Source organism: Grampus griseus (assembly GCF_964374135.1).
Source record: "Grampus griseus genome assembly, chromosome: 1".
Classification (NCBI taxonomy): domain Eukaryota; kingdom Metazoa; phylum Chordata; class Mammalia; order Artiodactyla; family Delphinidae; genus Grampus; species Grampus griseus.
The window spans coordinates 102194384-102208221 of NC_139017.1; the positions used below are offsets into that span (position 1 = coordinate 102194384).

The following is a 13838-nucleotide window of genomic DNA, read 5'->3' on the forward strand; positions in this document are numbered from 1 at the left end:
TCTTAGAAAGTCTAAAACATCTGAAATTCCGTAACACACCTGGCCCTCAGGATTTCAGTAATAAGATTGTAGGATTCCTACATAAATCTAAATTTGAAGATTATAGAAAGATTTTCTATTCTCTATGCATATACAAACATAAAATTGTGTAATAAATAATGTTAAGAGGAAAGCTGAGTGAAGTATTATACTATGATTATAATACTGTGCATATATGGAATAATCATAGGAAGAAAAAAAGAAATAAACCTCTTGCCTATATTTCATATACATTTTATTTGCTTATTTATTTTTTAAATATTTATTTATTTGGCTGCATTGGGTCTTTGTTGCGGCACACGGGGTCTTTGTTGCCGCATGCGGGATCTTCGCTGCGGCATGTGGGCTCTTTGGTTGCAGCATGTGGGATCTAGTTCCCTGACCAGGGTTCGAACCTGGGCCCCCTGCATTGGGAGCACAGAGTCTTAGCCACTGGACCACCAGGGAAGTCCCTCATATAAATTTTAGTAGCTTAATACTTACACATTTTTTCATAATGCTTTGATATTTTTAAACTAAAATATAAATGAAAGCATTCCCCTTTTAGTCTCTTCCTGACCCTACCAGATACCCTTTTATTTTTTTCCCAGGTAACTGCTTTTATTATTTTCTGATAAGTTCTTTTAGAGTTTCTTTTAGGCAGATACTAACAATTTAAAATGTATACTTTTAGAAATATACACTTTTATACAATTAAAAGTGTATACTTCTTCTCCTCACTTTCTTATGTGAAAGTTAGCAAACAGTAATATATTCTACTTTTTGAGGTTTTTTTGGTGGTATGTTTTGTAGAGCTTTCAATATCAGTGCTTAAAGAATCTCCTCATTAGTTACTAAGGTACATTGTTTTCCATTGCATGCATATACTATAGTATACTTAACTAGGTCCTTATTGATGAGCACATGGGTTGTTCCCAGTGTTTTGCTACTACAAGCAGTGTATAGTGAATAACTTTGTACATACATAATTTCAGATGTATAGAAGTATATCTACACATTCCTGTAGGATAAATTGCTGTAAATTTGATTGTTTTGTCAATTGTACTTTCATAGATTTTGTCAAATTACCCCGCTTAGGGTTGTACCATTTTGTACTTTGACCTGCAGGGCATGATAGTACCAGTTTCTTCATCATGTTACTTGCAAATTGTGTAACCAAATCTTTTCATTTTAAATAGATATAATTTATATGTTCTAAGACAGTGATTTTCAAATAGGGATGGGAAGAGGTGAGATTATGAGACTTTAAAGAATGACAGCATCTATCAGTACTTAACATATTTGTCAAATATTTGGGTGTCTTCTATTTGTCGGTTTTTCTTGTAGGCATTGGGGATACTGTAATGGAGAAAGTGGGCATAATGTTTCGTGAGACAATAAGTAAAAAATAGGAAAGATCATTAGTAATGATGTACTATAGAGTGGGAGGTTAGGGGAAGTGGCAAGTAAGATTGAATGCCAGGAGATGGTAGCAGAACTGGGACCTGAAGAATAAGAAAGAAGCAGCCATATGAAGAGTTGGAGGAAGATCTTTGCATGAAAAGGGTCAGAGTTCAAGACCCAAAAGCAGGAAAGAACTTGGTTGCTGAGTCTCATGTATAATGCAGAGCTGAATGAGATAAAGTCAGGGAGGTAAGCTAGGACTCCACTTCTTACTGTGTAGATTTTTATAGGCCTTGGTAACAAGTTTGAGTTTTACTCTTAAATGCTGTGGGAGGCCACTAAAAGGTCTTAAGCAGGAAAGAAACATGATATATTTTTTGATTTGCTATATTTGCTTCAGTTTTTTTACTTTTAATTTTGAAGTAATTTTATGTTTACAGTGAAGTGGCAAAGATAGTACAGAGTTCCCATATACCCTTTAATCAGCCCCTCCTAATTTTAACATATTACATAACCATGATGCATTTATCAGTACTAAGAAATGCACATTGGTATAATGTTATTACTAAATTACAGACTTTATTTAGATTTCCCCATTGTGTCTCATTCTTTGAGCTGCAACAGTTTCTCAGTGTTTTCTTATCTCTCATTACTTTGACTATTGAAGAATACTTGTGAGGTGTTTTGTAGAAATCTTTCAGTTTGGGATTGTCATATGTTTTCTCATGCTTTGACCAAGGTTATGTATTTTAGGAAAGTATACAGAGATGAAGTGTCTTTCCCAGTGCATCATATCAGGGACATACTGTCTTGATATATCTTACATCTAGTGGTGTTGACTTTGGTCATTTGATTAAGTTGGTTATCTGCCAGCTTTCTCTACTACAAAGCTTTTTCCCCCTCATATTCTGTCCTTACAAACAAGTTACTGAGCCTAGACAATGGTCTGAGTGGGGGAAAGGTCATTGAGCCACAATTCCTGAAGGAAAGAGTATCAAAGGACTTGTGGGCATGTGTTAAGACCACCAGAGTAGGACAATAATTAATAAGTATTTGGAGGAACTATTTTGAGTTTATGCAAATATCCTTAAGGTTTCAGCAACTAATTCTATTTCATTTTATTTATTTATTTATGGCTGCGTTGGGTCTTTGTTGCTGCATGAGGGCTTTCTGTAGTTGTGGCGAGCAGGGTCTACTCTTCGTTGCGGTGCATGGGCTTCTCATTGCGGTGGCTTCTCTTGTTATGGAGCATGGGCTCTAGGCACGTGGGCTTCAGTAGTTGTGGCACACAGGCTCAGTAGTTGTGGCACACGGGGTTAGTTGCTCCACGGCATGTGGGATCTTCCCGGATCAGGGATCTAACCTGTGTCCCTGGCATTGGCAGGTGGATTCTTAACCACTGCGCCACCAGGGAAGTCCCTCAGCAACTAATTTTAGCATTTATTAGGGGATAATGCTTGTAGCGATTAATATAATATAATATAATTTTTTTTGTTGTTTTTAGCTTTTTAAATTTTTATTTTATTTTTGGCTGTGTTGGGTCTTCGTTTCTGTGCGAGGGCTTTCTCTAATTGCGGCGAGTGGGGGCCACTCTTCATCGCGGTGCGCGGGCCTCTCACTGTGCGGCCTCTCTTGTTGCAGAGCACAAGCTCCAGATGCGCAGACTCAGTAGTTGTGGCTCATGGGCTTAGTTGCTCCGCGGCATGTGGGATCTTCCCAGACCAGGGCCCGAACCCGTGTCCCTGCATTGGCAGGCAGATTCTCAACCACTGTGCCACCAGGGAAGCCCTGTAATTATTTTTTAAAAGAACACACGTGCCACTGTGTGTGGAGATGGATTTGAGGCGGGGTTGGAGAGGGATTTGATATGAGATCATCAGGTAATAGTATTGAATACAAGACAGAGTTGCTAGCCTGGGCTCAGGTGTTGGCAGTGGTACTAAAGCAGAGTAGATGAGTTCAGTATTTTTGTAGAGACTTGGTGATTGGATTGGAGAGGGGGAAGATTGGGAGAAAACTGATGCCCAAATTTTTGTTTTTTTACTTGATGGATATAATATTTTTATACAATGTTAAAATTTGTAGAGTATAAATGTATTAGTTATCTATTGCTATTTAACAAATTACCTCTAAAACTTAGTGGCTTAAAATAGCAGTAACCACTAATATCCCAGGGTTTCTGTGGATCAGAAATTCAGGAGCAGTTTAATCAAGTGGTTCTGATTGAGAGTCTCATGAGGCTACAGTCATCTAAAGGCTTCGCTAAAGCTAAAGGATGAGGTTTTTTAGGCGTCCCACTCACATGGTTGCAAGGTAGTGCTGGCTGTTGGAGAGAGATCACTGTCCTCAAGGGACTTTCTCTTAGCAAAGGATATAGACAAACACACCATTACAATGCAGTATGAGTAGTGCTATGATTGAGGAGGTATATAGAATACTATAATGGGCATTTAGTGTTACGGTTATGGTTCAAGCAAAGCTAACTAAGGAATGATTAAGCTGAGACCTTAAGGATATGTAGGAAGTAGTCAAGGAAAGGCAGCAGAGTTCACTAGACAAAGGGAATATCACATGTAAAGAGCAAAAGTGAAAAGGAACAATAGGTTTTTGCTTGAACTGAGGAAGTTCATTCTAGTTGGAGGGAAGTGTGTGGTGAGGAATACTGGTGAGATATAAAGCTAGAGCAGTAAATAGGGAGCCAAATCATATAGAATCTTGGACACCAGTAAAAGAACCTGTTATCGCAAGATCTGTGGAGTACCATTAAAGTGTTTAAAGTTAGAGGTGACAGAAAGAGATTTGAACTTTATTAAACATAGACACAGAGGTGTGCTGGAGCTGGCTAGTAAAGGCTTGCAAGAACCGATTGTTACAAGATGTTATGGAAAAACCTGAACGAACTTTTTGGCCACCCCAATAAATTTTCAGGAATTTTGTGGCACATTTGTTAAACAGCCATATTAAAAATTAAATTATTCAACATGATTAGACAAATTATGGTAGTAAATACTCAAATGTCATTTCCTAATTATTTTTACATTTTACTATTATCTGTGCTTTTAAGATTATACCTATTTGTATCTGTTTAGTGGAAATACCAATGTGTGCTACTCATGTTATATTCATTAATGTTCACTAATGTTATGTCGACTTGAAAGGAGCCATGATGGGAGTATTTACACCACATAAATTGGCAAACTACAAATCAGGGCTTGATTTATTGTTTTGTGGATTATCAAGACCAGAAGTTGGCAAACTATAGACCATATCCCAAATCTGTCTGGCTGCCTGTTTTTGTAAATAAAGTTTTATTGGAATACAACCTTTCCCATTCATTTATATATTGTATATGGCCACTTTCACACTCCAGTGGCAGATAGAGTGGTTGTGATAGACTGTACGACCCACAAGTCTAAAATTATTTACTATCTGGCCCTTTAAGGAAAAGTTTTTGAATCCTGCTCTAGACTGTCAATGCAGATTAAAGCTTAAAAATGTGTTGTATCTTTAGTCTTTACATTATGAATAGCACAAAAATATTGAGGAAATCATCTTTCAGTGTTTGATTACTGTTATCAGAATGATAATAATTCTATTATCAGAATAGATAACTTGAACAAAAATTAACCAACGTTCATATCCATACTTCACTTTTTCCTCATTTTCAGTGGTAGATGACCTATGGATACAATAGTTTGGCAAAAATTAGTGAAAGCATTCTCTGAGAGTATATTGACTACATAGAGTTTATAATAGCATTATATATATCTTATTAACTGTGTGTTGTATATTATACATCTTCTATTTCAGTCTGTATTAAAATATATAATAAATGTACATACAACCACATGTGTACACACGCACACGTACACACACTTGCTTGAGAGCTGGTCGTTAAGCACTTTCCATCACAGCACTGGGTACAGAGACTACACTTTCTGGCCATGTACAAAATGGCAAAATATTTAAAGCAGTATTTGCTTGTAGTGATGTACCAGTATCATATCTAAGATTAAAATATATTTTTTTTTTGAGTGAACTATTTCTTTATTGTTACACAGTAGGGTCATTTACAACTTTTTACCATTGTAAATAGTGTTTTGATGTACTATAATTGTGTACACTTGTCTGAATATATATATTTTTTAAATTTATTTATTTGGCTGCATTGGGTCTTTGTTGCTGCGTGCAGGCTTTCTTTAGTTGCGGCGAGCGGGGGCTACTCTTTGTTGCGGTGCACGGGCTTCTCATTGAGGTGGCTTCTCTGGTTGCGGAGCACGGGCTCTAGGCGCGCGGGCTTCAGTAGTTGTGGTATGGGGGCTCAGTGGTTGTGGTGCGTGGGCTCTGGAGTGCAGGCTCAGTACTTGTGGTGCACGAGCTTAGTTGCTCCACAGCAAAATATATATATATATATATATATATATATATATATATATATTTTGTGGTATGCGGGCCTCTCACTGTTGTGGCCTCTCCCGTTGCGGAGCACAGTCTCTGGACGCGCAGGCTCAGCGGCCACGGCTCACGGGCCTAGCCACTCCGCGGCATGTGGGATCTTCCTGGACCAGGGCATAAACCTGCGTCCCCTGCATCGGCAGGCGGACTCTCAACCACTGTGCCACCAGGGAAGCCCTATTTTTTTAATTTAAAAGTTTAATTATTATATTTTTACTAAATTTAGTATTTTTAAATTTTTGATATTATATTACTGTCAGGTGCTAAATTTCTCCTATAGTCACCATGATGCACATTTTTGATACTAAATGATTGCTAAATTTCTACTGAAGTTAATGAAGGAGCAAAATATTTTTGTATACCCCATTTTTCTCTGTCTTTCTTCATATTTTGTTACTTCTAGATCATTATTATTTAGCATAGATATTGTAGAATACAATTTTAGAGCTTTTCGTTTGTGAAGTTTTGAAGTGGTAGAATTGATATTATGCTTTTCCTAGGAAGATTAAAATTATGATATAATCTAATTTCTGTTACTCTCCTTTGTAGTGTAATGTAAATACTCATTAAAGTTCATTGCCTCAGAAAAAATGTAGTATAATGTAAATACTCATTAACTTTCATGGCCTCAGAAAAAATGTAATTTAAAAAATATTATCTAGCTATCATACTCTTAGTGTTTATATTCCCTGTTAATCTGTTGTCCTAGTTACGTGTTTGAAAGTTCTCAGTAATTGTTCTTGGTTAAAAAATTAACAGCTTTCACAGTCACCAGTTTTAATTAAGTTAACTTTTAGTTGAAAAGTTTGAGTAGGGCTTCCCTGTTGGCGCAGTGGTTGAGAGTCCGCCTGCCGATGCAGGGGGACACAGGTTCGTGCCCTGGTCCGGGAAGATCCCACATGCCGCGGAGCGGCTGGGCCCGTGAGCCATGGCCGCTGAGCCTGCACATCCGGAGCCTGTGCTCCACAGCGGGAGAGGCCACTACAGTGAGATGGAATGTTATTCTATACATTTATTCTTCATTTTATACCAAGTTCAGGATATAATGGCATTTTTTCTCTCATTTAATCATGGGTTTATTTGTCACTTTCTAAATTTGAGGCATGTTACAAGTGTTTATGTTTTATTAATGGTTTGGTTTATTATATGGTTTATTTTTGGTTTGTTTTGTTTACCACCCTAGAACAAGGAAGAAGTGATGGCTGTGAGACTCCGGGAAGCAGATAGCATAGCTGCTGTGGCTGAACTACAGCAGCACATTGCTGAGCTTGAAATCCAGGTAACACATGAAAACAATAAAGTACATGTAAAAATAATGCAGTTATTTCCCCTTCCCTCTGCACCTGCATCGTGACTTATGTCTTCATCCTAAGGACTATGCTTCTATTTTCAACACTTATTCATTTCCAAGTCCATTTTTTTCTATTGTGGTAAAAATACACGTATTGCTGTAAAATTTACAATTTTAATGTATACAGTCTGTGACATTAAGTGCATTCTCATTGTTGTGCAGCCAATTTCCAGAACTCTTTACCTTGCAAAACTGAAACTTTGTACCCATTAAACAACTCCCCATTCCCGTCTTCCCTCAACCCCTGGAAACCACCATTGTCCTTTCTGTCTCTGAATTTGACTACTCTAAGTATCTTATATAAGGATTGATAAAATCATAGGATATTTGTCTTTCTGTGACTGGCTTATTTCACTTAGCATAACGTCATCAAGGTTCATTTATGTTGTAATATGTGTCAGAATTTCCTTCATTTTTAAGGCTGAATAATATTCTGTTGTGTGTGCATACTACATTTTGTTTATCCATTCATTCATTGATGAAAACTTAGATTGCTTCTACCTTTCGGCTGTTGTGAATAATGCTGCTATGAATGTGAGTGTACAGATAGCTGTTTGAATCCTTGTTTTCATTCATACCCAGAAGTGGAATTGCTGAATCAGGTGGTAATTCTATGTTTAATTTTCTGAGGAATTGTTATACTGTTTTCCACAGCAGCTGCACCATTTTACATTCCCACCAGCAATGCACAGGGACTAGTTTTTCCACAGCCTCACCAATACTTGTTAATTTTCTGTTGTTTTTTTTTTTAACACCCATCCTAATGTGTATGAAGTGGTATCTCATTGTGGTTTTGATTTGCGTTTCTCTAATGATTAACAGTGTTGACCATCTTTTCATTGTGCTTATTTGCCATTATGTCTTCTTTAGAGAAATGGCAGTTCAAGTCCTTCGCCCAGTTTTTAAATGCGTTGTTGTTGAGTTGTGGAAGTTTCTTATATATTCTCAATGTCAATCCCATATCAGATATAAACAGATATTTTTGCAGATATTTCTTCTCATTTTGTGGGCTGCAGAATTTTCCTAGCACCACCCTCTTTGACTCTCTTCTTCTTTCTTGTTGAACTTTGTTTTCAGTCTTTTTTTCCTCAGTTCTGAGTGTTTGTATTCCTCTGAGCATCCAAGTTTTTTGGCTTTTTAAAAACTACTCAGTGTACAACAATGAATTCTAATCTATCTCCATCCTAGCATGTTTCCCCTAATCAATAATCTTACACCTTTAAAAAAATTATGAAGACAATAAACAGAAAAGTTCATAAAACAAAGCTACATTATAATATGTATAAAAACAGTATCCATGTAACCACTACTTGGTCAAGATACAGAATATTGCCTATATTCCAGAAGTCTACCCAATCACACCCTTTTCCCTTATCCCGAATTTTATAGCAGTCACTCCTCTGCTTTTCCTTTTAGTGGTGTCATCTTTGTATGCATCTCTCATCCACACAGTTTAGTTTTCCCTATTTCTGAATTTCGTATAGAGTCATGCTGAATATTTTCATTTGTCTGTCTTCTTTCTTTGTTCAGCACTGTTTTAATGAGTCATGATTTTTATTGTTGCAACATGTTCCATTTCATGAATATGTCACAGCATACATATCCACTCTGATATTAGTGGTCATTTGTAAATTTCCAAATTGGGACTGTTATACACAATGCTGAGATCGTAAGCAATCTTGTACACTATACTGACTACGTGTGCACACGTTTCTGTAGCATGATGCCAGGGTGTGGAATGGCTGGGTCATAAAGCATGCAGATCTTCAGTTTTATTTTCCAAAGTGTTTGTACCACTTTAACTGCCAACCACAGCCTACGAAAGTCCTGTTGTTCCACATCCTCCCCAACACTTGGTGGTGTCAGATGCTTTAATTTGTGCCAGTCTGGTGGGTATGCAATGGTATTTCATCATGGTTTTAATTTGTATTTGCTGGATTACTAATGAGGTTGGCAGTTTGGATTTCATCTTTTATAAAGTGTCTATTAAAGTCTTTTGTGTATGTCTTTTCTTTAGGATTATCTTTTTCTTATGTACGCGTAGTTCTTTCCAAGTTGATGTTATGTTTTACAGATAGCTACTCCCACTTTGTAACTTGTCATTTGTCGTTGTTGTTTTTAATTTATTGTGTCTTTTGATCAGTAGACCAGTATGTTTACTGGACAGTAGAGAACTCCTCCTGGAACTTGTACAGGACCTCCAAATTCAACACGTTTAAAATCAAATGTGTTCCTATTCCAGCCAAAATGTTTTTATTCTTTTGTATCTCAAGGCTTGTTCAGTGGTATCATCTCGTCTTGAATTATTCAGCTTAGTAGCAACTTCACTTATGCTTTTCTTAACGTTATGCCATATTTATCAAGGCTACGTATGCAAACTTTCAACTTTACTTGAGAGTACCAAATTATTTTTACAAAGTGCTTCTGCTAGTTAACATGCCTACCAGCGTTTCACCTGCTCACCTACTCATATAGATTTGCCTTCAGATAATTCTTAATAATTCATACAGATTAAAGTACCATGTCCGACTCTTCAATTTCTTCAAAAGATAAAAGTCGTGAGTAAATCTAAAACTAAATCAAAGGTAATTTTACTCATTTCAGAAACTTTAAAAAAAATCTTTCATGGCCTTTCTATTCCCCCCGCCACTCCCTTCATTCATCTGCCTTCGTCCCCACCTGAACGTCACAACTTCCTGTCCAGCTTCTTTTTCTCCACCCTGAGCTCTTCCACAGAGCCACCAGAATTTTCTTTCTAAAACATAAAAACTTTATCTTTTCATTATTGTCCAGACTTGCATTTCTAGCCTCTTCTTTGACCATTAGCACCCCATCCTCTCTCCCCACCTCCTACACACACACACATACACACACACACACACACACACACACCTCTTTACAAAGTTTCTATATTCTTTTAAAATTCTGTATCATTCTACATGCTATTATGTCTTCAAAAAATTGCTGTGTTTTTCTGTATCCCCTAGTCCTCTGCTTTTTAGGTATTTCTGCTTACTGAGTTCTCCATGGCTAGTTTGCCGTTAAGACATTTGATAAATGTGTTTTCAATAAACATCTTAATGATTCAAACTTCATTCATTCATTTATTTATTATATGCAGGTTAAGATCCATAAATAGATCTTTTGTTAAAACCTGAAACTCCTTTTCAATTATAAGAGTAATACATTTTAGGTTATTTTTATTCATGGAAATATCTTAGATCATTTTCAAGTTCCACTAGGGGGAGAACTCAACTTAGTCAAATATTTTGTACTTCAGATCTCTTCAGACCAACTCTTCCAATTACTCCTGCTCTCTTGTGAATAAAACTTTTTCCCACAAACCAAATTCTTTCAAACCCTTCATTTAATAAATTACATAATTATGTAATTAGTTGTTGATAAAATTAAAGCCTGCTTTTTTAAATGTAGTTATGAAAATTGTACTTTTGTGAATGTCTCATTTAGATGAGGAAATACTCATTTTTATACACACTATAGCATTCTGTAGTAGATATATTTATGAGGTTGAAGTTTATTAAATTTATTTTCAAAGATCCTTCAGTCAACTTGAAACTTTAAGGTCTGGTTTAAAGTTCATAATCACCACCCTCCCCATGTTAATCTGAGATAACTACATTTGTAATATACTTAATGTTCTTTATAATAATTCCTTTTCCACCGTCTTTGGAGGATCTGTTTTATATTAGTGTCTCAGAGTGAATTTAACCTTTTTTAAAGTGTAGCAGCTTTCAGGTTTTAGCCATTTTCCTGAACTCTTTGTAAAAGTTATTGCTGAGGTTTACTCCTTCTCAAACAGAATTACACTTCTTAATGGATTTTAGTCACCATCTACTGTAATACTTATTTAGAGCAGATCATACCCCTATAATAGAATTAAGAGGTTGAACTCCAAGGTGCCATGAAATATTAAAAAATATGATATCATATATATTATTTTAATATTTTTTGACAATTCAGTGTTATCATTATGAACTTCAAATACTGTATAATCTCACTTCATTCAGATCTCTATTGTTTTCTTACATAAAGCTCCTTTGGCCAAATTTCTATCTAAAATAATATTCATATCCTAATCACTGTACTCTTATGCTGCTTTATAGTTCTTCAAAACAGTTATTTCTTGCCATAAATTATACATGTTTGTTATTGTCCACATCCCCCCACAAGAATGGAAGCTCCGTAAGAGAGGAATTTTTGCCTGTTTTATTCAGTTGCTGTATTTCTCAGTGTTGGTATATAGTGCTTAGTATATAGCCATCATTCAAATATTTGTATTTGAAGAAATTAATATAATAATTTGCTCATCTGTTGTTTTTACAATAAGTGATTTTTAATGTATGTAATTTCAGCATTCAATTTTTTTTTTTTTTTGCGGTACGCGGGCCTCTCACTGCTGTGGCCTCTCCCGTTGCGGAGCACAGGCTCCGGACATGCAGGCTCAGCGACCATGGCTCACGGGCCCAGCCGCTCCACGGCATGTGGGATCTTCCTGAACTGGGGCACGAACCCGTGTCCCCTGCATCGGCAGGCGGACTCTCAACCACTGAGCCACCAGGGAAGCCCCAAATTTTTTAAATTCAGAGATTATCACTGTATTCACACATGCATTAATTTGCATTTCTTTTATCATTAGGTCACTACTGGCTAGGAAGGATAAAATGAATTCAGACTCTGCCTAAGTGCATTTATCATTATACAGAAGGAATGATTGAGTCTGGGTCCCTTCTTTGCAATATCATTGAGTAGAATTTAAACCTCTGAAAATTTATGTACATTTATTGGTGTTAATGGCTTTAATTACCTGTGAGAGGATGCCAATTGTTGTCTTTTAAAGGAGAATTTTTTTTCTTCCTACCTGTACATATACTTTACAAGCTAATTGAATGGCTCAGGCTAAGTGGAATTTCTATAAGTAGCCTGCAAAAATAAATATGACATACCCTGATCAGAATAGAAAGAGTCAATAAATTTAATTATTATTGGGAACAAGAGGATTTTAGAATCCTAAATAACTCTGTGGTCACAACTTTTATCTTTCTGTTTTCTTATAATTGCTAGAGATTTTGTTGATTGGTTGAGAGTAGATTTTGAAGACAAACTACTTATTAGCTGTCTTGTCTGACAAGTTATTTAACCTGATTTTGAATTTACTCGTTCAAAACTAAGGGTCCTAAAGTTATCTGCTTTAGAGTTGGTATTAAATGAGAAAGCATGTGTCAAGTGTTCTTTCCTCCCTAACTAGTTTCCAGCAAATCAGTTTAGCAATGACCTTTTATAAAAGATCACACTCAGCATTGTAAGGGCTTCCAAAAATTACAACCAGAATGGAAAGTGCAGAAAGTCTTTTGAGTTCCCTTCAAGATAGTGTTTACCCACCCCAGATAATGAATTTATCCCTTTCCAAGAATTAGATATAGCTGCAAATTAAGAATTGTTTTGGCTGGGTTTTTTTTTGATTGAACTTGTTTCTGTCCAGTGTAGGCCCTGTTTAACTTACTCTTCATTTTTTATGTATTTACCATGTTTTACCATATTATCTGTAACTTTATTTCTTCCAGAATACTAATAATTAACGTATTAATAGCTAGCATCATTGAATACTTAAAACATGCCAGGCAGTACTATTAGCCATTTAAATATATTCACTTATTTAATCTTTACATATGACATTATTGTTAGTATCCTCATTTTATAGTGGAGGAAACTGAAGCATAAAGAAGATTTTTAAATGTGATTTTGTTGTATGTTTAAGAACCCACTCTAACTTAAATTCTTTCCAGGATTAAAATGAAATTTTTTTTCTTTAGTATTACAGGTACTGTCATGTTAGTTATATGGATTTTCTTGGTCGATCAACTGCCTCCTATAACTTTGTTACTACTGGTTCCCTTTTCCTCACTTAAATCTTTCAGTAGCTTCCCATGGCTTTCGGGACACAGTTCAAATTTTGGCTGTACTCACGAGCCCCTTCCTGCTCTGATTCTTGCCTCCCTTTCTAGCTTCATTTCCTGCTTTTTCCAGCGTATACCTGTGCTTGAGCCATAATAAACTAGTTAAGAACTCTTTAAATATGTCATAGAGATTCACTCTGTTTTTCTTCTCTCCTCCTTTGATCTTGCTTATCATTTCAAAGGTCAGATTAAGTTTGACATGCTGTGATCAGCCTTCCCTGATGATGCCAATCCAGCCAATTTTGTTGTGTCTCTGCTGTTTAACCCCCTCTGTTATAGATCTCTCTTATACCGTCTCACATTATTTTAATCATTCTCATTTAAAAGCCTAGATGTGAAGAACAGATTAAATTATTAATTTAAATGGGGTATCAGTTTCAATTCAACAGATACTTACGGGGTACCTACTATGTGCTAGTCACTACTCTACACACTTTATAAGAATTAGTGAACAAAACACACGAAAAGTCCCTTTCCTCATCAAGCTTAATGGTAGAGGAAGAAGTAGGATGAACAAAATAAATGAATCGTATAGTGTGTAATTTAGAAGATGATGAGTACAATGGAGAGAAAAATGTAGGAAAAGGAGAGGGTTGGGGTATTGAGCGTAGGGTACCATTGCTATTTTAAATAAT

General features: G+C 36.1%; 1 protein-coding gene across 2 annotated transcripts in view; it reads left to right on the forward strand.

Annotated features, from left to right (window-relative positions):
- Positions 1–13838, forward strand: part of EVI5 (ecotropic viral integration site 5) — a gene marked incomplete at its 5' end in the record, with an annotated part of 150078 nt that overhangs the window by 89541 nt on the left and 46699 nt on the right. For both annotated transcript variants that reach the window (XM_082661816.1, XM_082661817.1), the window contains one exon: positions 7061–7156. In XM_082661816.1, the coding sequence (XP_082517942.1) occupies positions 7061–7156 (96 nt within the window). The remainder of the gene's footprint in view (positions 1–7060; positions 7157–13838) is intronic.